Source organism: Pseudophryne corroboree, chromosome 2 (genome assembly GCF_028390025.1).
Source record: "Pseudophryne corroboree isolate aPseCor3 chromosome 2, aPseCor3.hap2, whole genome shotgun sequence".
Classification (NCBI taxonomy): domain Eukaryota; kingdom Metazoa; phylum Chordata; class Amphibia; order Anura; family Myobatrachidae; genus Pseudophryne; species Pseudophryne corroboree.
In genome coordinates this window covers 860,320,658-860,342,929 of record NC_086445.1, presented here as the reverse complement: position 1 = coordinate 860,342,929, position 22,272 = coordinate 860,320,658, and the positions used below count along the sequence as shown (strand labels likewise).

General features: G+C 45.6%; 1 protein-coding gene across 16 annotated transcripts in view; it reads right to left on the bottom strand.

Annotated features, from left to right (window-relative positions):
- Positions 1 to 22,272, bottom strand: part of NCOR1 (nuclear receptor corepressor 1) — a 426,430-nt gene that overhangs the window by 94,621 nt on the left and 309,537 nt on the right. For all 16 annotated transcript variants that reach the window (XM_063955846.1, XM_063955845.1, XM_063955858.1 and 13 more), the window contains 6 exons: positions 20,793 to 20,956; positions 19,524 to 19,644; positions 18,817 to 18,918; positions 18,563 to 18,663; positions 14,034 to 14,205; positions 2,176 to 2,319 (listed from right to left, as the gene is read on the bottom strand). In XM_063955846.1, the coding sequence (XP_063811916.1) occupies positions 2,176 to 2,319; positions 14,034 to 14,205; positions 18,563 to 18,663; positions 18,817 to 18,918; positions 19,524 to 19,644; positions 20,793 to 20,956 (804 nt within the window). The remainder of the gene's footprint in view (positions 1 to 2,175; positions 2,320 to 14,033; positions 14,206 to 18,562; positions 18,664 to 18,816; positions 18,919 to 19,523; positions 19,645 to 20,792; positions 20,957 to 22,272) is intronic.

Genomic DNA, 22,272 nt, shown 5'->3' with positions numbered 1-22,272 from the left:
AGACCAATGTCTGGAAAAGCTCACAAAAAGATGAAAACTACTGGGGAGTAGGATGGCAACAATAATACTTATAACAAGAGTTCTTTAAATAGGCACCATGACACATCCTCCTCCTCTATCTACAATACACTCCTGCCTCTTCCTAACATAAGTGCTTTATTTTCTCAAATTTGTATCCAGGGAGCAGAAGAGGTGACTCATGGATGCCTGCAGAGTTTAATATTACGGTCTATCAAAACAGAGCCTTAAACAGACTAAAGAATAACAACATTATGCAATGTGTTTTAGCGGCACTGCTTTGTTAAAATAAAACACACACACACACACATATATATATATATATATATATATATATATATATACACACACACACATATATATATATATATATATATATATACACACACACACACACATATACACACACTGTATATACACAACAATGGTGGTACTGAGTGCTACACCCTATGTTATTTGTCCCACACGTGTTAAGTTCATATAATAAGGTCAGTGTCCGCCAACTTCTTTTAGCAATCCTCTCCCAATGAATGGCCGCTATCCTCCAGTAAACTGGTGTTCAATCGGTTCTTTCAATCTGATCTGGAAAACAACGGTGAGAACAACGCCTCCTGGTGCATTAAATTAGATTTTTATGCAGAAACCTTCACCAAATTCCAAAACACCAATAGATGAGGTAAGTACCATATAAAGTGGAACACATACACTTGTAATTCGCTTTTGTTTTGAATCATCCAGGTAGGTTCAATGGTCTGACAAGTCAGCTCAGCAGCAGGTCAAAGTATATATCATTCAGTCAAAGACCAGATAAATAGAGCATGTAGAGATAAGGGCTATATACTCCTGATGAAGTCCGGCATGTACTGCCATATGGACGAAACGTGTTGAGTACGATTACCGGGACTACTTACCCGCTGTCTATCAGATAAGCTTTATGACTTTTTTTTTGATGTACGGGTATTATTGTTTGTTTTGGGGCCAATAAATTGTGTTACATGATTGTTGGATTTATTTTTTCCCCTACATATGGTCTATATGACTGAATGATATATACTTCGACCTGCTGCTGAACTGACTTGTCAGACCATTGAACCTACATGGATGATTCTAAACAAAAGCAAATTACAAGTGGATGTGTTCCACTTTATATTATACTTACCTCATCTATTGGTGTTTTGGAATATAGTGAAGGTTCCTACGTAAAAATCTCATTTAATGCACTAGGAGGCGCTGTTCTCACCCTTGTTTTCCATATTATATATATATATATATATATATATATATATATATATATATATATATATATATATGTATGTATATATATATCATTCATACTGTCCCAACATCAGCTGTAAGATGGTGGAGCTTGTGGAAACATGGTCCAACACTGGGGTGCGGAGTGTGATCAGATTTCTGCGTCTAAAGGGCCCATCAGCAGCTGAAATTCATGGCCAACGTGTCGAGGTGTGCAGTGATAACATCTTGTCACAGAAACTGGTTTGGTGCCCTGCCTTTCATAATGGCAGCACAGACGTTCAAGATGAGCAGCAATCCGGCTGGCCAAGCACATGCATCTCAAGTATACAATATATGTATATTCACTGCAAATGTTACATATATAATAGCGTGGCAGGAACTGATCACTGAAAATCACCAGCAGGATCCCAAGTAGTAAGTAAATGTAAAAATCCCAATATTTACTTAAATACCCATTAACCAAATCATTTTATGTAAACAATAAGAGATAAGCCACCTTTAAACAAGGACAACTCCCTCATTGGAAGCAGAGATTTCTCTCTTTGAAACAAAGCCATGAGGGGACAAAAATTGAAGCCTCTGCAGGGTAGGCTCCTGAATTCAGAGAGCAATAATACATACACAAATTATCAATGTTTGGTCCTCTTTAGGAAAGTAGTCCTGTTAAAGCCCTGAACAGTTTCTTTCCTAATTCAGCAGATGAAGGTTGAGCTTCTGAAAAGCAGACTTCATAAGTGCAGTATTTCAGCCCTAAGTCTCTTATCAGTTGGAAGATATGTAATTAAAAAAAGGATTTTACATTTTATGATGCAGAAGATTTTCACATGAATACATTACGTTTAGACAAGATATAACAAATACAGTAATATGTCTATTTCGTTATACTGATAATACAACTACCTTCCATTGGTGCCGATACAGCAGATTCTCTCACAGACAAGTTCTGCTTTATATTTCCTTCCATGGCATCATAGGTTCTCTTCAGTGTCATCTCTGGAACACTTCTTGGACTCCGGGTACCATCTCGTAGATTCTTCATAGCAGCTGATATCAGGGTGTAAATAAGGAACATTTGAAATATGGGTGAAAGTGAAGTGCAGGCAAGAAACACTTAGAAAAACTCTTATTTAATAAGGGATTTCAGAATTTCTGTCACTTTCCTATCCCACTACTCCAAGTTCAGCAATTAATGTATGTTTTAGTTACAGAAAGAGAATGATATTCCTGGAAGGACAACATCATCTCTTGTAAATAAATCATTAGGTGCCAACCTTCTACACAGCCATAGAAATAGGGATTTTTGTTTACTTACCGTAAAATCTCTTTCTCTGATTCCATCTGGGGGACGCTGCGCCGTTACTTGTGGGTTAGAGGTGTGTGGTTGTGGAGTTTGGCACAGAACTATTAGAATCTAACTCCTCCCCCCTCTAACCCCTCCCATCTCCTTCCTGCCTAGCCAGTACCTCAGTTAACGTTTAGCCAAGCCAAAGGAGATAGACCGAAAAGAATTAACTGGTTAAACCAGACAAACATATGGGAGGGATCGCAGCGTCCCCCAGATGGAATCAGAGAAAGAGATTTTACGGTAAGTAAACAAAAATCCCTATTTCTCTTTCATCCATCTGGGGGACGCTGCGCCGTTACTTGTGGGATTTCCCAAAGCAAGCTAATGAGAGGAGGGAGAAGTAGACGGCATAGCCGTCCGTAACATCTGACGCCCAACAGAGGCAGTCTCCAAACCAAAGGTATGAAAACGGTAAAAACTTTTTTTTTTTTTTTTTAAACGTATGCACCGACGACCAGGTCGTCGCCCTACACAGCTGCTCAATAGATGCACCCCCGCGAGCAGCCCAAGAAGCTCCAACTCGAATGAGCTGGAATTGAGTCAGGAACTGAAACATCAGAAGACTGTTTGATGGTCGAAGTCACCCAACGAGCCACTGTGTTCTTGGAAGCCGGCCAATCTCGTTTGGACGCATCAATTAAAAACCAACAATGCATCCGTACGACAGATATGATCCGTACGAGATAATTAAACCGTAAGGCCCTAAGCATATCTAAAAGAACCAAATGGGGATCCTCCACGGAAGGAGAAGGATTAAACGCTGGAAGGACGGTCTTGTTCGCAGAACCACCCGGTCATCATGAAACACCAACAAGGGTGGTCTGCAATAAAAAAGGGAAAAAGCTGCCAATTGAGATCCTCGTCTTGCGGAGGCAATTGCCAATAGGAAAACAACTTTTTTAACGTTAGATACCGCTATTCTACAGATTCCAAAGGTATCAAATGGAGACTTCTGAAGAGCCGTAAGGACTAAGTGACATTCCCAGAGAGGAACCGGAGGAACAAAAGGTGGCTGAATCCGAAGAACTTCCCTGAAGGAACGTCTGAACTTCTGGAATGATAGATTTGAAAAAAGAACAGACAAGGCAGAAACTTGACCCTCCAGTGAAGAAAGTCTCAGACCTTTATTGAGACCCTCCCGAAGGAAGGGTAACAAACGAGGGACTCTAAACAAATCCGGTGTTAAACCACTCTTTTCACACCAAGCAATGTAATACGCCACACTCTGTGGTAAATTCCATAAGTCACTGGCTTTTTAGCCTAAATCATCGTTTACCCAACAGAGCGAGAAAAAAACCTCTTTTCCCTTAAAAGTTGGATTCAAAAACCAAGCTGTCAAAGCCAGCCGACCAAACCTGGGTGGTGACATGGTCCCTGAATCAGAAGATCTGGTCGCAGAGGGAGTCGGAATGGCTCCTTGATGACCATCTTGCGCAGAAGAGTGTACCACTGTCAGCGTGGCCAATCTGGGGCCACCAGGATGATAGGAAGACCGTCTCTCTGAATGCGTTGAAGCAGACGTGGAAACAATGGCAACGGTGGACACACATATCCCAGTTGAAAGTGCCACGGCGCTGACAGTGCATCGATTAGAACTGCTGGAGGGTCCTGAGTACACGACCCGTAGAGAGGAAGTTTGTTGTTGAGGCGAGACGCCATCCGATCTACATCGGGCATCCCCCACCGGGCTACTCGAGTCAGAAACACCTCCTGGTGAAACTCCCACTCTTCCGGAAGCACTGTGTGACGGCTTAAGAAACCGCTTCCCAGTTCTCGATTCCTGGAATGTGAATCGCGGATATGGTCGGAACCCAATGTTCCGCCCCTGTGAGAATTGTTTCCTTGCGGAGTAGCCTCGAGTGCCGCCTTGCTTGTTTATGTAAGCCACTGCCGTGGCGTTGTCGGACTGAATCCGCACTGGATGACCCTGAACCATGGTTCGAATCCGAAGAAGCGCCCACCGGATTGTCCTCAACTGTGAGATGTTGATCTGCAACTTTGACTGTTGACTAGTCCAGAGCCCTGGAATTGATGAGTCTGAAACACTGCCCCCAACCTCTGAGGCTGGCGTCTGTAGTGACCATCACCCAAGACCAAATTGTGAAAGGAACAGCTTTTGGTCACATTGGAACTGTGAAGCCACCAGCGACGCGACTGATGATTCTGTATAGACAAGCGGACCAGCTGCATTTCGAAATGAGGCCCTATCAGAGTCCAACAGTTGAGAAACCGGAGCCTGAAGGGGGTCGAGCATGAAACTTGGCATATGGAACTGTCTCGAAGGTTGCCACCATCTTGCCTAATACCTGCATGCATCGGAGAACCGAAACCACCGGTAAATGCAGCCATGCTCGAATTCTGGACTGTATGTCCTGAATCTTGTCCTAAGGAAGAACCACTTTCTGGTTGTTGGCGTCGAATAAATGTCCCAGAAACATCATTTTCTGGGAAAGAAGCAAAGAAGACTTCGAACAATTTATTATTCATCCCAATGACTGTAGAGTCTCTCTTGTGAAACGCAAGCTCTTGTGAAGAATTAACTCTGACGGGGCCTTGATCAACAGATCATCCAAATATATAGTCATGACGACTCCCTGACACTGCAAAACTGCCAGCACATGGCCCATGACCTTTGTGAATACCCGAGGAGTCGTGGATAGACCCAAGGGAAGAGCCTGAACTGAAAATGTCAAGGCCGACTGCGAATCTCAGAAGAGATTGATGGCCCGTCCAAATAGAGACAAGCAGATAGGCGTCTTATGTCTTAAGAGGCCAAATATCACCTTGGTTCCATGGTGACGATAATCAAGCGGATGTATTCCATCTTGAACTTTTGGGTTGAAATGAACCGTCCAGGTTGTCCACGAGTAAAATCCCCGACCCCTCTGCTGAGCGAGAACTAGAAGAATTTCTTCATTTCATAAAAGAGTGGCTGTTGCATGACGAAGAGCTCGACGTCTGGAGGGACCGCTTGGAAGAGGAGTGATGAACACACGATATGGGACTGGTTCCTCGAGATCTAACAGATATCCTCTGGATATGACCTCCGTCACCCACCGATCTGGTTTCGACAGGAGCCACACTTCTTTGAACTGTAGTAACCGAGCCCCAACCATCACTGATCCCTCAGGAGATCCTGAACAGTCATGCAGTAGGTTTGTCGGCAGGTTTACTTCTACCTCTGAATGCCTCTCTTCGTGGGTATCTGGAAAAAACACGAAAGGAATGGAAACTACCTTTTTCCTTGTATACGAAAGGACCGAAACCTTATAGCATTCGGTTTCGTAGGAGCAACTGGAAGAAAGGGCTCTTGCCCTCCTGTAGTATCTGAAATAATCTTCTTGATTCCGACCCCAAGAGAACTCACCTTTAAAGGGTACCGCCAAAGAGGTCTGTTTGGAGTCAAAATCGGCATTCCAAACCCGAAGCCAAAGAGACCGTCTTCCTGTCACGGTCAAGGCAGAAATACGGGATTGTAGGATCAACCAAGGTCTTACCCACATAAGTAAGAGCTTCCGAAATCTGTTCTGCTAATTGAATGTCCGATGGATCGTCAGACTGCATTCCAGTTATGACCTGTGCTAGTCAGTCGTCTGCGGCCTCGAGGACCCAAGCGCCAGCTAGAATTGTGATCAAGAAAACAGATTTAGGCATTGTATCAATCTTCCCATCTGTAGGATCTTTCAACGTCACAGACAGTATAGAAGAAATAACCGTAGCTCCTGCTAAATGTGAAATGGGAGCGTCTACCTTTTGGGCTGTTTCCCAGAATCTCATAGCCTCCTCTGCAAAAGGCTATAGAAATTTTTTTTTTTTTTTTTTTTTAATTTCTTAGGGCTTGGAAACGGGAATCCGGCTTAAGTCAGGGCTTCTTTTAAAATATCCCTGTTATTAAGAGTCTGAAGGATGGTGTCTATCTAACACCTAAGCTAGTAGAAAAATCATCCTCCCAGACCGAAACCTCATCCTATCTAGTTCCCCATTCTCCAACGGGAATTACCCCAACTCCTCCCCCAGAAAGTTATAGCGGGCAACGTCTGTGTCGGGTTTTTTTTTTTTTTTTGTAGCAGAAGAATTGCCGGCAGAGTTTACAAACTTGTTTAGGGATTGAGTTAAATCAGCAAGACATCTGTCCAGATTTTGAGTCCACACCGGATGTTCCTGGCCTAGAAGACATAGTCTGATCCACGGAACCTCTCTGTTGGTCCACCACAGATGCACCAGAGCATGAAGCACAGAGGGTATCCGCGTCCGCCCATAATCCGTCTTGCCCATAATCTGAGCCCACAGAGGCTCCACCCGAGTCTGACCGGACTCAGTCACCGATCTAGACTGACGCAATTCAGAAATGGAGGGTAGTGTCCCTTGAACAAGAAAAATAAACCAATCTTTAATAGGACTATAAATGCACTATAAATCCCCTATAACAGTGACCTAGTAGTGAACCCATAATGCTAGTGACACCTAAGGTGATGACTATTAGCTCACACTATGGCTAGAGAAACAAAAAAACCACAAATATACTTGCAGTTAGCTTATCCCCATTTGAGAAGACAAAGTGAGAAGTGCTGTTGTTTCTTATAGAAACTTCTCTCCGTGTTGCGCAGCACAGCGTCCCCTGTCAGCAGTAGAAGAAGATGGCGCCCGGAGCCCTCTGTACGCTGGAGAGGAGCGCGCGAGCTGCAGAGCAGGGCGGGAAGCCGTCCCTGTACAATTATGTAAAAGCCGCGGCTGCTTACAGGGAGAGACTACTAACCGGAAGTCAGTCTCTCCCGCGAGCCGCTGTACAGAGCGGCTTGTGGCTTGTACGGCAACTGAATGGAAGCCCCGGGGAGCGCGACACCACTCTCCCGGTCCCTGAGCAGTATCACTACCACAGCCCCTGACAGTAAACCCCCAAATAAAGTTAACTGTCCAGCCCCGGAACGAGTCCCGTGTTGGAGGAGAGAAGGTGGAAGGGGGCGCGCGTGGTAGTAGTGTATAGGGAGGCTGACAAAGGTACAAATATATATAGTAATAGAGCGGACAGCCCAATACTGTCAGTGACAGATTGTGGCTGTGTACCTTATCCCTGCCGCATCCTGTGTAGAGTAAAACGAGGCCCCAGTGACCGGAGTGTGGTGGCCTCCAGCGGCAGTGCAGAGTGGAACAAAACTAACTAAATCCACTCCAGCAGTACCTGCCACCCGTAAACAGGGACTAGGTACTTCAGAAAAGTCTAAAAATAATAAAAACCTCACTATCTAAGGAGAAAATAAGAATTTACTCACCGGTAATTCTATTTCTCGTAGTCCGTAGTGGATGCTGGGAACTCCGTAAGGACCATGGGGAATAGCGGGCTCCGAAGGAGGCTGGGCACTTTAGAAAGATCTTAGACTACCTGGTGTGCACTGGCTCCTCCCACTATGACCCTCCTCCAAGCCTCAGTTAGGTACTGTGCCCGGACGAGCGTACACAATAAGGAAGGATTTTGAATCCCGGGTAAGACTCATACCAGCCACACCAATCACACCGTACAACTCGTGATATGAAACACAGTTAACAGTATGAAACAATAGAGCCTCTCAACAGATGGCTCAACAATAACCCGATTTAGTTAACAATAACTATGTACAAGTATTGCAGATAAACCGCACTTGGGATGGGCGCCCAGCATCCACTACGGACTACGAGAAATAGAATTACCGGTGAGTAAATTCTTATTTTCTCTAACGTCCTAGTGGATGCTGGGAACTCCGTAAGGACCATGGGGATTATACCAAAGCTCCCAAACGGGCGGGAGAGTGCGGATGACTCTGCAGCACTGAATGAGAGAACTCCAGGTCCTCCTCAGCCAGGGTATCAAATTTGTAGAATTTTGCAAACGTGTTTGCCCCTGACCAAGTAGCTGCTCGGCAAAGTTGTAAAGCCGAGACCCCTCGGGCAGCCGCCCAAGATGAGCCCACCTTCCTTGTGGAATGGGCATTGACAGATTTTGGCTGTGGCAGGCCTGCCACAGTATGTGCAAGCTGAATTGTACTACAAATCCAACGAGCAATAGTCTGCTTAGAAGCAGGAGCATCCAGCTTATTAGGTGCATATAGGATAAACAGCGAGTCAGATTTTCTGACTCTAGCCGTTCTGGAAACATATATTTTCAGTGCCCTGACAACGTCTAGCAACTTGGAGTCCTCCAAGTCCCTAGTAGCCTAGGCACCACAATAGGCTGGTTCAGGTGAAACGCTGACACCACCTTTGGGAGAAACTGGGGACGAGTCCTCAATTCTGCCCTATCCATATGGAAAATCAAGTAAGGGCTTTTACAAGACAAAGCCGCCAACTTTGATACTCGCCTGGCAGAAGCCAAGGCCAATAACAAAACCACCTTCCACGTGAGATATTTCAGATCCACGGTTTTTAGTGGTTCAAACCAATGTGATTTTAAGAAACTCAACACCACGTTGAGATCCCAAGGTGCCACAGGAGGCACAAACGGGGGCTGACTCTGCAGCACTCCTTTTATAAATGTCTGAACTTCAGGTACTGAAGCTAGTTCTTTTTGAAAGAAAATCGACAGAGCCGAGATCTGTACCTTAATGGAACCCAATTTAAGGCCCATAGTCACTCCTGCTTGCAGGAAATGCAGAAATCGACCTAGTTGAAATTCCTCTGTTGGGGCCCTTTCGGCCTCACACCATGCAACATATTTTCGCCATATGCGGTGATAATGAGTTGCTGTAACCTCTTTCCTGGCTTTAGTAAGCGTAGGAATGACTTCCTCCGGAATGCCCTTTTCCTTCAGGATCCGGCGCTCAACCGCCATGCCGACAAACGCAGCCGCGGTAAGTCTTGGAACAGACAGGGCCCCTGCTGCCGCAGGTCCTGTCTGAGTGGCAGAGGCCATGGGTCCTCTGATATAAATTCTTGAAATTCTGGGTACCAAGCTCTTCTTGGCCATCCACGAGTATCGTTCTTACTCCTCGCCTTCTTATTATTCTCAGTACCTTTGGTATGAGAGGCAGAGGGGAGAACACATAAACCGACTGGTACACCCACGGTGTTACCAGAGCGTCCATAGCTATCGCCTGAGGGTCCCTTGACCCGGTGCAATATCTTTTATAGCTTTTTGTTGAGGCGGGACGCCATCATGTCCACCTGTGGCCTTTCCCAATGGTGTACAATCCTATTGGAAGACTTCTGGAGGAAGTCCCCATTCTCCCGGGTGGAGGTCGTGTCTGTTGAGAAGATCTGCTTCCCAGTTGTCCACTCCGGGAATGAACACTGCTGACAGTGCTAACACATGATTTTCCGCCTATCGGAGAATCCTTGTGGCTTCTGCCATCGCCATCCTGCTTCTTGTGCCGCCCTGTTGGTTTACATGGGCGACTGCCGTGATGTTGTCTGATTGGATCAGTACCGGCTGTTTTTGAAGCAGAGGCCTTGCCGGCCTCAGGGCATTGTAAATGGCCCTCAGGTCCAGAATATTTATATGTAGGGAAATAACCTGACTTGACCAAAGTCCCTGGAAATTTCTTCCCTGTGTGACTGCCTCCCAGCCTCAAAGGCTGGAATCCATGGTCACTAGGACCTAGTCCTGTATGCCGAAACTGTGGCCCTCTTGAAGATGGGCACTCTGCAGCCACCACAGTAGAGATACCCTGGTCCTTGGAGACAGGGTTATCAGCCTATGCATCGGAAGATGCGATCCGGACCACTTGTCCAACAGGTCCCTCTGAAAAGTTCTTGTATGGAACCTGCCTAATGGGATTGCTTTGTAGGAAGCTACCATTTTTCCCAGGACTCGCGTGCAATGATGCACTGCTACCTATTTTGGCTTCAGGAGGTCTCTGACTAGAGATGACAACTCCTTGGCTTTCTCCTCCGGGAGAAACACTATTTCTGGTTTATGTCCAGAACCATCCCCAGGAACAGTAGACGTGTCATAGGAACCAGCTGTGACTTTGGACTGTTTAGATTCCAACCATGCTGTTGTAGCACTTTCCAAAATAGTGCTACCCCGACTACCAACTGCTCCTTGGACCTCGCCCTTATAACGAGATTGTCCAAGTACGGGATAATTACAACTCCCTTTTTTTTTTGAAGGAGTATCAACATCTCGGCCATTACCTTGATAAAACACCCTCGGTGCCATGTACAGTCCAAACGGCAGTGTCTGGACTTGGTAATGGTAATCCTGTACCACAAATCTGAGGTACTCCTGGCGAGGATGGTAAATGGGGACATGCAGGTAAGCATCCTTGATGTCCCAGGATACCATGTAATCCCCCTCGTCCAGGCTTGGAATAACCGCCCTGAGCGATTCCATCTTGAACTTGAATTTTTGTGTTCAAGGATTTTAAATATAAAATGGGTCACACCGAACCATGCGGTTTCGGTACCCCAACCCGTGTGGAATAGTAACCCCGTCCTTGTTGAAGTAGGGGCACCTTGAGTATTACCTGCTGGGAATACCGCTTATTAATTGCCTCTAGCACAGCCTCCCTGCCTGAGGGAGTTGTCAGCAAGGCATATTTTAGGAAACGGCTGGGGGGAGACATCTCGAATTCCAGCTTGTCCCCCTGAAATACTACTTGAAAGAAACAGGGATCCACCTGTGAGCGAGCCCACTAATTGCTGAAATTTTTTAGACGGCCCCCCACCGTACCTGCCTACACCTGTGGAGCACCCGCGTCATGGTGTGGCCTCACAGGAGGCGGGGGAAGAATCTTGATTCTGGGAACAGGCTGACTGGTGCAGCTTTTTTCCCCTTGTCTCTGTACAGAAAGGAAGCGCCATTTGACCCGCTTGCTTTTCTGAAGCCGAAAGGACTGTACCTTTGTCTGTGAGGAAACCTGAGGTAAAATTATTTCTTCCCAGCAGTTGCTGTGGATACGAGGTCCCAGAGACCATCCCCAAATAATTCCTCACCCTTATAAGGCTCTCTATGCGCTTTTTAAGTCCACATCACCTGTCCAGTGACAGGTCTCTAATACCCTCCTGACAGAATGGACATTACATTTATTTTGGATGCCTGCCGGCAAAATATCCCTCTGTGCATCCCCCATATATAAGACGACGTCTTTAATATGTTTTTATGTTTGCCAACTAGTATCCCTGTTTGACAGGGTCACCGACCACGCTGCAGCAGCACTATCTGCAGGTCTCAGTCTAGTACCTGAGTGTGTAAATACAGACTTCAGGATAGCCTCCTGTTTTTTATCAACAGGCACCTATTAAAGTGGCCGTATCCTAAGACGGCAGTGCCACCTTTTTTGACAAACGTGTGAGCGCCTTATCCACCCTAGGGGATATCTCCCAGCGTAACTTATCCACCTGGCGGGAAAGGGTACGCCATCAGTAACTTTTTATAAATTACCAGTTTCTTAACGGGGGAACCCACGCTTTCACACACTTCATTTATTCATCTGATGGGGGAACAAAACACTGCCTGTTTTTTCTCCCCAAACCTAAAACCCATTTTTAGAGGTGCTTGGGTTAAAGTCAGAAATGTATAACACATTTTTTATTGCCGGGATCACGTCACGGATGTTCCTAGTGGATTGTGTATATGTCTCCACCTTGTCGACACTGGAGTCAGACTCCGTGTCGACATCTGTGTCTGCCATCTGAGAGAGCGGGCGTTTTTGAGCCCCTGATGGTCTTTGAGACGCCTGGGCAGGCGCGGCTGCGAAGCCGGCTGTCCCACAGCTGTTACGTCATCCACCCTTTTATGTAAGGAGTTGACACTGTCGGTTAATACCTTTCACCTATCCATCCACTCTGGTGTCGGCCCCACAGGGGGCGACATCACATATATCGGCCTCTGTTCTGTCACCATATAAGCCTCCTCATTCAACATGTCGACACAGCCGTACCGACACACCGCAGACACACAGGGAATGCTCTAAACGAGGACAGGACCCACAAAAGCCCTTTGGGGGGACAGAGTAAGAGTATGCCAGCACACACCAGAGCGCTATATATATACAGGGACTAACTGAGTTATGTCCCTAATAGCTGCTTTTTATATAATATACTGTATACAGTGCCAATTTTAATGCCCCCCCTCTCTTTTCCCTCTTACTGTACTGTAGTAATTGCAGGGAAGAGCCAGGGAGCTTCCTTCCAGCCGAGCTGTGAGGGAAAAATGGCGCCAGTGTGCTGAGGAGATAGGCTCCGCCCCTTTTTCGCGGCCTATTCTCCGGTTTTTTATGGAATTCTGGCAGGGGTATTTACCTCATATATAGCCCCTGGGGCCATATATTGAGGTATTTTAGCCAGCCAAGGTGTTTTTATTGCTGCCTCAGGGCGCCCCCCCCCCAGCGCCCTGCACCCTCAGTGACCGGAGTGTGAAGTGTGTGAGAGGAGCAATGGCGCACAGCTGCAGTGCTGTGCGCTACCTTGGTGAAGACTGAGTCTTCATGCCGCCGATTTTCCGGACCATCTTCTTGCTTCTGGCTCTGTAAGGGGGACGGCGGCGCGGCTCCGGGACCGAACATCAAGGCTGGGCCTGCGGTCGATCCCTCTGGAGCTAATGGTGTCCAGTAGCCTAAGAAGCCCAATCCGGCTGCAAGCAGGCGAGTTCGCTTCTTCTCCCCTTAGTCCCTCGCTGCAGTGAGCCTGTTGCCAGCAGGTCTCACTGAAAATAACAAATTCTAAGACTATAACTTTCTAAGAGCTCAGGAGAGCCCCTAGTGTGCATCCAACCTCGGCCGGGCACGAAATCTAACTGAGGCTTGGAGGAGGGTCATAGTGGGAGGAGCCAGTGCACACCAGGTAGTCTAAGATCTTTCTAGAGTGCCCAGCCTCCTTCGGGGCCCGCTATTCCCCATGGTCCTTACGGAGTTCCCAGCATCCACTAGGACGTTAGAGAAAGAAAAGAACTGTGTCTGTACTCCACAGGCACAAAACTAAGACTGGGGTACTGGCTAGGCAGGAAGGAGATGGGAGGGGTTAGAGGGGGGAGGAGTTAGATTCTAATAGTTCTGTGCCAAACTCCACAACCACACACCTCTAACCCACAAGTAACGGCGCAGCGTCCCCCAGATGGATGAAAGAGAAATGATCACCATTAGACAAAGGCACCATAATGAGTAATTAAAAATACCAAAAAAAGGACAAACATGATACACCAGCGCTTAGTGCAACTGAGAAGAAATCATCATGAAAAATATCAAGCTGATTTTGGAGACTGCTTAAAACTAAATATGGAAAGTCATGGTCCTATAATTGATGTATAACTTCTTATGAACGATTAAAATTCCACGGGAATCAGATGATTTTAGGTAACAAATATTCTTTTGGCCTTGGATGTAAACTGTACAATAACACACCTGTGTTCCTGCAGAATTAGGCAATGGAATGTTAAGTGCTTGAAAACACTTTATGACAACTCTCTCCAGCTTGAGTAAAAAGTAGGCATTAATGTACTTACAATCGTATGATACAATATGTCCGCTCTTTCCCTCATAAATGACGTGGCCTTTAGCAGAGGACTCCTCCCGACACTTCTCTGGACTGCTCATATCCTCAGTAGCCAGTCTGGTGATGGTTGTCTTCAGTAAGACATCAGCAGCGATACCAGACTGTGACAGTGCTGGAGTACCCTATAATTACATGCGTGTAAATTCACCAGTCAGTGCATAGAGACAGTAACCTAAATATTTTACACACACCTTTTTCTATGTGGGAAAACTGCGTAACATAAAAAATAGATTAATGCTTGTACCTGTTAAATCCTTTTCTTCAAATCCATAGGGAACATAGGGATAAAACTGAGTATAGGCTGGTGAGCTAGTGTCTGGGCACCAACCAGTTAAGATTTCTTTCCCAGCAGCCCAGGCTCCATCTCCCCTATACCCCACCGCAAGCCACAGGCATCCAGTTAAGTTAACAAGCCTAAGTCAAGAAGTGAGTGGAAGGAGAAGGAAGACCAACACACACTCCGTTCAAATCACAGAGTGGATGTGAAAAAGGGGAAACCGTAACAGTGCAAAACCCCAGCAAGCCAGGTGCGTCAGGGTGGAGCCCTGTGTTCCCTATGGATTAGAATAAAAGGATTAAACAGGTGAGACCATAATCTCATTTTCTTCTTCAGTCATAGGGAACACATGGATAACACTGGGATGTCCCATCATAGTCCCCCTAAGGGAGGGGACGCTTCTGAGCTGGGCTAAGAGCCCGTTGCCCAAAGGCCGCATCCGTAGGGAAAAGGTGTCAAAGGAATGGAATCTGATGAACATATGGGCAGAGGACCACGTAGCTGCTCCACAGACACACCACATCGTGCTGCCCGAGGAGTCCTCACTGACCTGTTTCATCACCACTGCAGGGGAGGAAGGTCTACTGCAAAATAAGCTTGGCGGATAGTCAAATGGAGCTATCTGGCCAAAGTCTGCTTAGTATCCAGCCAGCTCTATTTGTGAAAGTCTTAAAGAAAAAGAGAGAATCCATTTTACAGAGATCTCTTATCCTGTCCACATAAATCCAGGAGGCCCGCACAACATCCGAGGCGCCTCCGCTGGCGAAGAATCTGGTACTTGAAAAAAAGGGACCACAATCTTTATGTTGATCTGAAATTTGGAAACTACCTTAGGAATGTAGCCTAATAGAATGAGAACAGCTCGGTCCAAATGAAATATAAGAAAAGGTCAGACACACTATAGGCTGATGCAATGGCGAGGAGGAATAATGTTTTCCACATAAGCCACCAGATATCTACTTGTCCAAAGGCTCAAAGTGGGACAACTGGAGAGTCTGAAGAACCAAAAGAGAAGTTTCATGGAGCCACTGTGGGAACAAATTGAGGTTGCACATGGAAGACACACTGCAAAAAAGTCTGCACATCAGACTAAAACCTGTACATTTAACAAGGAAAGTCAGACACACAAATCTAGACCTGTCTGCAAGAAAGAAAGGACTTGCAAGAGCCAGAAAGATCTGGGGTTGAAGCCTCGAGCCCAACACCAGCTAAAGTAGTTTTCCAAAACAGGTGATAAATCCAGTTAGAAGATGGCTTCCGGGCATTAAGCATGGGTCGAATGACCGACTGAGAGAATACCTTAGCTCTCAGAACGGATGTCTCAAGAGCCACTCTGTCAAAGTAAGATGGGCAGGATCTGGATGGAAGCACAGGCCCTGAGATAGAGGAAAATGCAGCGGAGAAGCCTACGATATCTGCGAACCAAGCCCATTGGCGTCACTCTGGAGCCACTAGGAACACCGTGCCTTCCTCCAGCTTCAATTTGCAGAGAACCTGCGGAATCCATGAGAATGGAGGGAATATGTACAGAAGGGGGAAAAGTCCACCGAACTGTTAGGGCATCCACCAGGAGAGATTCGGGATCCCTGGCGCGTGAGCAGTACCCCGGCAGCCTGTGGTTGTGCCAAGACTCCAATCACGTCGATGTCCGGCAAGCCCCAGCTGAGGACCAGGAGCTGAAAGACGCCCGGGTGTAGGGCCCACTCGCCCCAGAGAGAAAGTTGTAGTGGCTTAAGAAAATTTTGGCCCCCGAAATGTATACTGCCGACAGAGTTAGAAGAGGAGGCCTTACCCACTGTAGAATGTGACTGACCTCCTTAATGGAGCTGCGACTGCGAGTGTAGGCAATGGCTGACGTGTTGTCGGACTGCACATGGACTGGTCGATGCTAGAAAAGTGGCAGAGCTAGGCAAAAAGTTCCGTAAACCACTTGAAGCTCCGCAATATGGTTCAGCTGTACTGAACCATCTACCAACCTTGAAATGTCTGATGACAAGTCCCTGTCCCCTATCCCCGACGACTTGCATCAGTGATGATCAGGACCCAGAAAAGGGTCGGCCCTTGGCAAGGTGGGACAGGTGGAGCCACGACAATAGGGAGTGACAGATCTTTCAATAAAGAATGATCATCTGTGACCTGAGCTGCAGATGGGACTTGTTCCAGCGGGTCAGAATCTCCATTTGCAGAGAACGTAAGTGAAGCTGGGTATACTCCACCATGTCGAAGATGGACACAAGAGACCCCAGGATCTGCAATCAAGAGTGTATCGATTCTCAAAGGTGACCTAAAACTGAGTGAATTTTGGACTATAAGGACTGAAGCCTGTGCAAAGGAAGGCACAACCTCTGCACCCTGGAATCCAGTAAAGCTTCCAATTGCACCTTCTCCTAAGTTGGAGTCAAGATGGATTTTGGCCAGTTCATGATCCACCCATGAGACGTATGTGATCCGTAAGGACACCTGGTGGCTGGGCAAATAGATGGCAGCGCCATGATTGTTATGAATACAGGAGGAGCTGTGGAAAGTTCAAATAGCAATGTCTGACACTGGAAGTGTTCCCTCCGTACCGCAAAGCTAAGGAAGCACCGATGACTGACTCAGATAGGAATATGCAAATAGGCTGGGCAACTTCATGTTGAGGATGGGTCTGGACAAGCCGTCCGGCTTCTGAACTGGAAAGAGGTTGGTATAGAAACCCGTGCCACTCTGAACGGGGTAAATGGGATGATGACCTTCGATGTCAGAAGGGAGCGAATGGATTCCTACAGTGCTTCTGCTTTTCCTGGATCTACTGGAAGGTCTGTTGAAAAGTACTGGGCAGGAGGACACTCCTGAAAGGTTAGGGCATAGCCTTGGGAAACTACACCTCTGACCTAGGCGTCCCCCGTGATTGCCATCCATGCATCGGAGAAAAGCAGAAGACGGCCTTCCAGGTAGAAGCCCGCCCCATCATATGACATGCTTGTCAGCTAGCTTGGTTGCAGGGCTTCTGGTAGACCAGGTACGAAGGCAAAGAGCTCTCCTGGCTGTCACAGCTGAAACTCACACTTTACAGGTTAGGATATCTGTGTCAATCGCCATCTCACCAAGATATGAGCCGGCCTTTCAGATATGCCCCACTAGAAACAATAACTCTGTGAGTACCAGAACTTTGACCATTCTCCAAGGCATCTGCCGAGTGTCTGATTGCTTTTTCCAACCAAGCGGACATGAGGGTTGGGCGCTCATTACCACCCGCATTAGAATAAACTGCCTCGAGGAAGTACTTGAACTTCCCATCAGTCGGATCCTTAAGGGATGCAGTATTAGGCATAGACAGGGTAGTAGATTTCATTAGCCGGGAAATCAGCATCTACCGGAGGAGGGGACTCCTATTTGGCCCTATCCACATATGGGAGTGGGTGAAAGCCAGCAATGTGCTAAGACACCTGGAAGCGCTTGTAAAGGTGAGCCCAAGCCTCCGCTAGAAAGTCCTCAAGTCCGAACAGAAAAAGGGAACTCAGCGGTTATCTTTTTCTTGGAGCATAACCTCCTGTGCTCTAGACTTAGACTTCTGCTCCTAATCCTTGATCAAAAGTGCAGATTTAACTGACATGATCAGTGCCTCCAAATCCACCTGTGTTCAGGAGCCCTCTAGGAAAGAAGAGGTCTCAACTTCCGAGGTAATGGAAACATGACCTTACGAAACCTCGGAATCCGGACCAGACAGGGATGTAGAGCTTTCTCATCTGGTAGGCTTACGCTTCGATGAATGGTCCCAGTCTCACATCTGCTGGAAAGATGCTGACACCTGCGCAAACCCCTGCACTGACTGAGTAAAGGACTATAGCCACTGTGTTTCCATGGCAAAAGGCTGCGAACAACCCTGAGCAAAGGAGAGTGCAGTGGTGGTGACCCCCAAAGCAAAGAGTGCAGTGGTGGAGAACGGCAAAGAAAAGGAGTGTGCAGTGGTGAAGACTGGTAAGCAAAGGACATTACAGTGGTGGAGACAGAAGAGCTATGCCTGGTTAGACTTAAAAGCTTATGTTCTTTACATGTTAGCCACACTATTGTGAGGTGTTCTGTTTTCACAAAAAAAGGAAACAAATATAGAATAAATGCAAGTTAATCTGCAACAGTTACTTAAAAAAAATAAAAAAATAAAACAAAACATGCAATCATAAAAACAGGGACAAATAACAGTGTTCCTCTGCATGACATACCTGAGTAATGGACCCTCGATGAGAGGACATAGATTCCATTGGAACTTTGGTGGCAGGAGTGCCTCTAGTGATGCTCCCCTCCTGCAGTGCAGTCATAGTACCTAATATAAATGAAACAAACTGTGTATATCATCAATTCTTCTAATAACACACAACTATGGTAGCTTAACATCTATACTATAGCTAGTCCTTCTTGATTCTCCTTGTATGTAAGACACTAATGGGCCACAAACTGTACATATAAAGACTCATACCTCTGACAACACCTTCATGCTGTGCACGGACGAGGAGCCCTTCAGGCTGAGAACTCTGGCCACGGGGTGAGAACTCTTCTTGTTTGATGTAGGCCAAAGAACCTGAGTATTAGAAAAAGTAAAATATCCATTCTGATTTTAATCCACAATTGCATTGCCAATGTTGTACATATAAACTATGAGCATGAATGTTAAGTTGAAAAGGTTCAAACAAGTATCCTGTCAAGATTACAACAAACCACATAGGTGGCCAGACAGTATTCAACATGTAGTGAAAAGAAACATCTAAAGATGAAGAGGCCTATAAAATCCCTTTTGAGCGCAAATTAAACTTCAGCAGACCAGTTCTATTGTGCACAAGTACCAATATGATGTAAAAAATACATTCAATACATTTAATACATTCAAGCGTACTCCAAAACTGCTAACTCCAAAGACTTAGTTGTTTTAGATATAAAAATGCATTCCCTTACACAGACTAAATGAACAAAAACAAACAAACCGCATTTCACAATGATATCAAATATAATAGGAACAATGAATAAGTTACAAATGTCTCTGAATGCAGTCACACTAATATATATATATATATATATATATATATATATATATACACATACACACACACACACACACACACACACAGGAAGGACACAGTCCTGAATAAAGAAATCTTAGAAAACATGAGAGTCAAGTGATGGACCTACCAGCTTTAGCAGATTCCTGCTGCCTTGGTAGCCCAAGAGAGATGGAGCCAACAGAAGGCTTAACTGGTTCTTGGCCATAGGGCTGCTGGCTGAGAGTTGTTAAATAAGTGCCAGGTGTTCCCTAAAAGTTCAGGGATATAATACAGAAATTAACAGAAGCCTCATATCAGATTTTCAAATGAAGTTTAAACATGGTCACCTGTAAACTCTTCAAATAATCCACTACGTAGAAATATACGCCCGCGAGATAAAGATACGATCACAAAACGATTTAGGGGAACTTCATCTACTATTAAAAGAACATTTCCATACCCTTAGCGCTTACTTCATAACACAATATATAGAATTTATCAAATGCCGCTCTCCTTACTATTACTTGCACTGGCAGGGGCAGCTATTAAATGGACCAATGGCACAAGAATCCAATATGGGACTTATTACAGTTAGTGCCTGAAATATACCCCAACCACCCCCCAGCACTGGTTCATTTGCATGTGTCTAAGGGGTACAACAGCAGCGATGAAAAGGCATCGCTCCCAGTTTTCCATGTATGTATTTATAATTGCAGCAGTGTTGCAATTACTAGCAGTCCGTCTTGCAACACACCTTTTTCTTGGGGGAAAAAAGACCCCTATATGTGCTAACTGGCACTAGCAAGGACGGAGGTAGCGATAAATTCTGTCCCTTCGGGTTACATCCCTGGCATATTGGAAGAGTCTATCACTTCTGCAAAAGACACCTTCTGGGAATCGGACATACAGTTTTTTGTTCCTAAGGATCATATGGTCGTCCCAATTAAAAATAATTTTGGATTGCGCACTGCAATGCTCATTAGCCTTTTGCAGGAGATTTCTGTGAGATCTTCTGCGTTAGGCTGTTAGTAAATAGTGGGAATAGATAAAGCTATGCAGAAATTACTAAATAATAACTCTATAAATAACACCATTTACTCTTATTAATGTGTCAGCAGCATTGAAAATTCAATCACCCCAAATAGTTTATGTGGTTTGCATGCATTAGTTACCATGTAACGCTGAATTGCTCTTGCTTGTTTATAATTTGCTACTACAAATTCCAACAGCTACATTGTCCCACGTGCCATCAGTACTTGCACACTATGGGCTCTGCACATAGCTACGTATGTGGCCGCATCTATTAAATCTTAGGGAGAGGTGCATGTTCCACCCTGCAAATTGTGCTGGATAGCTCTATTCTGACCAATGGTTAAGATCCGTTACAGATAGCTAGACAAATGTTAAATTATTTTACCTGGGATATAGATCCTCCCATTATGAAAGAGGGTTTATCGGAAGAGGATATTGAAGTTTTGGATGATGGAATCAGAGGCGGAGGTGGGCGGGTTGGTCGAGTCACCGGCAGACGTGTTCCATCTGCTAAAGAAGTGATCACCTGATGGGGCGCAGGCTGCAGTACTAGAAGAACAAAAATGGAATCAATTAATAACATTACTGTAAGCTTACCATCTAAAACCTCTTTTCAGTTAACATTGTGTTATTAAACTGTAACTTACATTAACCCCCACTGCCAACCACCATTTCTATTATTTTGACATTTTGGATAGCAAACGAAAGTGTAGCCTCTAGCAAACCAATGATAACAGAGTCAAAGCTGCAGTCCATTACTGTGGGTAAGGGTGGGGGGTCTTCTAAAAGTGCTGCACCACTCACAGCCAACATCAAAGTTTTAGTTGTTCAAACTGCTGATTATACCACAAGACTGCCAGACAAAACTGAGCATCCACGCATGTGGCCCACTAACTTTCCATGTGTTCAGCAGTTTTAAATAATAGTAATATATGAGGAACTTGGGCTTGCTTTGCAATTCTCCAAGTCATAAAGATACATTTTCAGCTAGTGACTGTACTGAAGGTGTGTCAAGGTAATCATCCTCAAAATGCTAGTGCATACATTATACATAGAAACACAAGTAACACAATTTACCAAGCATGGAGAGAAAGAGAAAGTGCAGAGATATAAAGCACTAACCAATCAGCTTGTAACTCTCATTTTACAGGCAGAGTGCCAGATGTACTAAGCCTTGACAAGTGATAATGTACCAGCCAAACTGCCATGTTACAGGATGTATTCGAAAATAAGATTTTACTTACCGATAAATCTATTTCTCGGAGTCCGTAGTGGATGCTGGGGTTCCTGAAAGGACCATGGGGAATAGCGGCTCCGCAGGAGACAGGGCACAAAAAGTAAAGCTTTTTCCGATCAGGTGGTGTGCACTGGCTCCTCCCCCTATGACCCTCCTCCAGACTCCAGTTAGGTACTGTGCCCGGACGAGCGTACACAATAAGGGAGGATTTTGAATCCCGGGTAAGACTCATACCAGCCACACCAATCACACCGTACAACTTGTGATCTAAACCCAGTTAACAGTATGATAACAGCGGAGCCTCTGAAAGATGGCTTCCTTCAACAATAACCCGAATTAGTTAACAATAACTATGTACAATTTATGCAGATAATCCGCACTTGGGATGGGCGCCCAGCATCCACTACGGACTCCGAGAAATAGATTTATCGGTAAGTAAAATCTTATTTTCTCTATCGTCCTAGTGGATGCTGGGGTTCCTGAAAGGACCATGGGGATTATACCAAAGCTCCCAAACGGGCGGGAGAGTGCGGATGACTCTGCAGCACCGAATGAGAGAACTCCAGGTCCTCCTTAGCCAGAGTATCAAATTTGTAAAATTTTACAAACGTGTTCTCCCCTGACCACG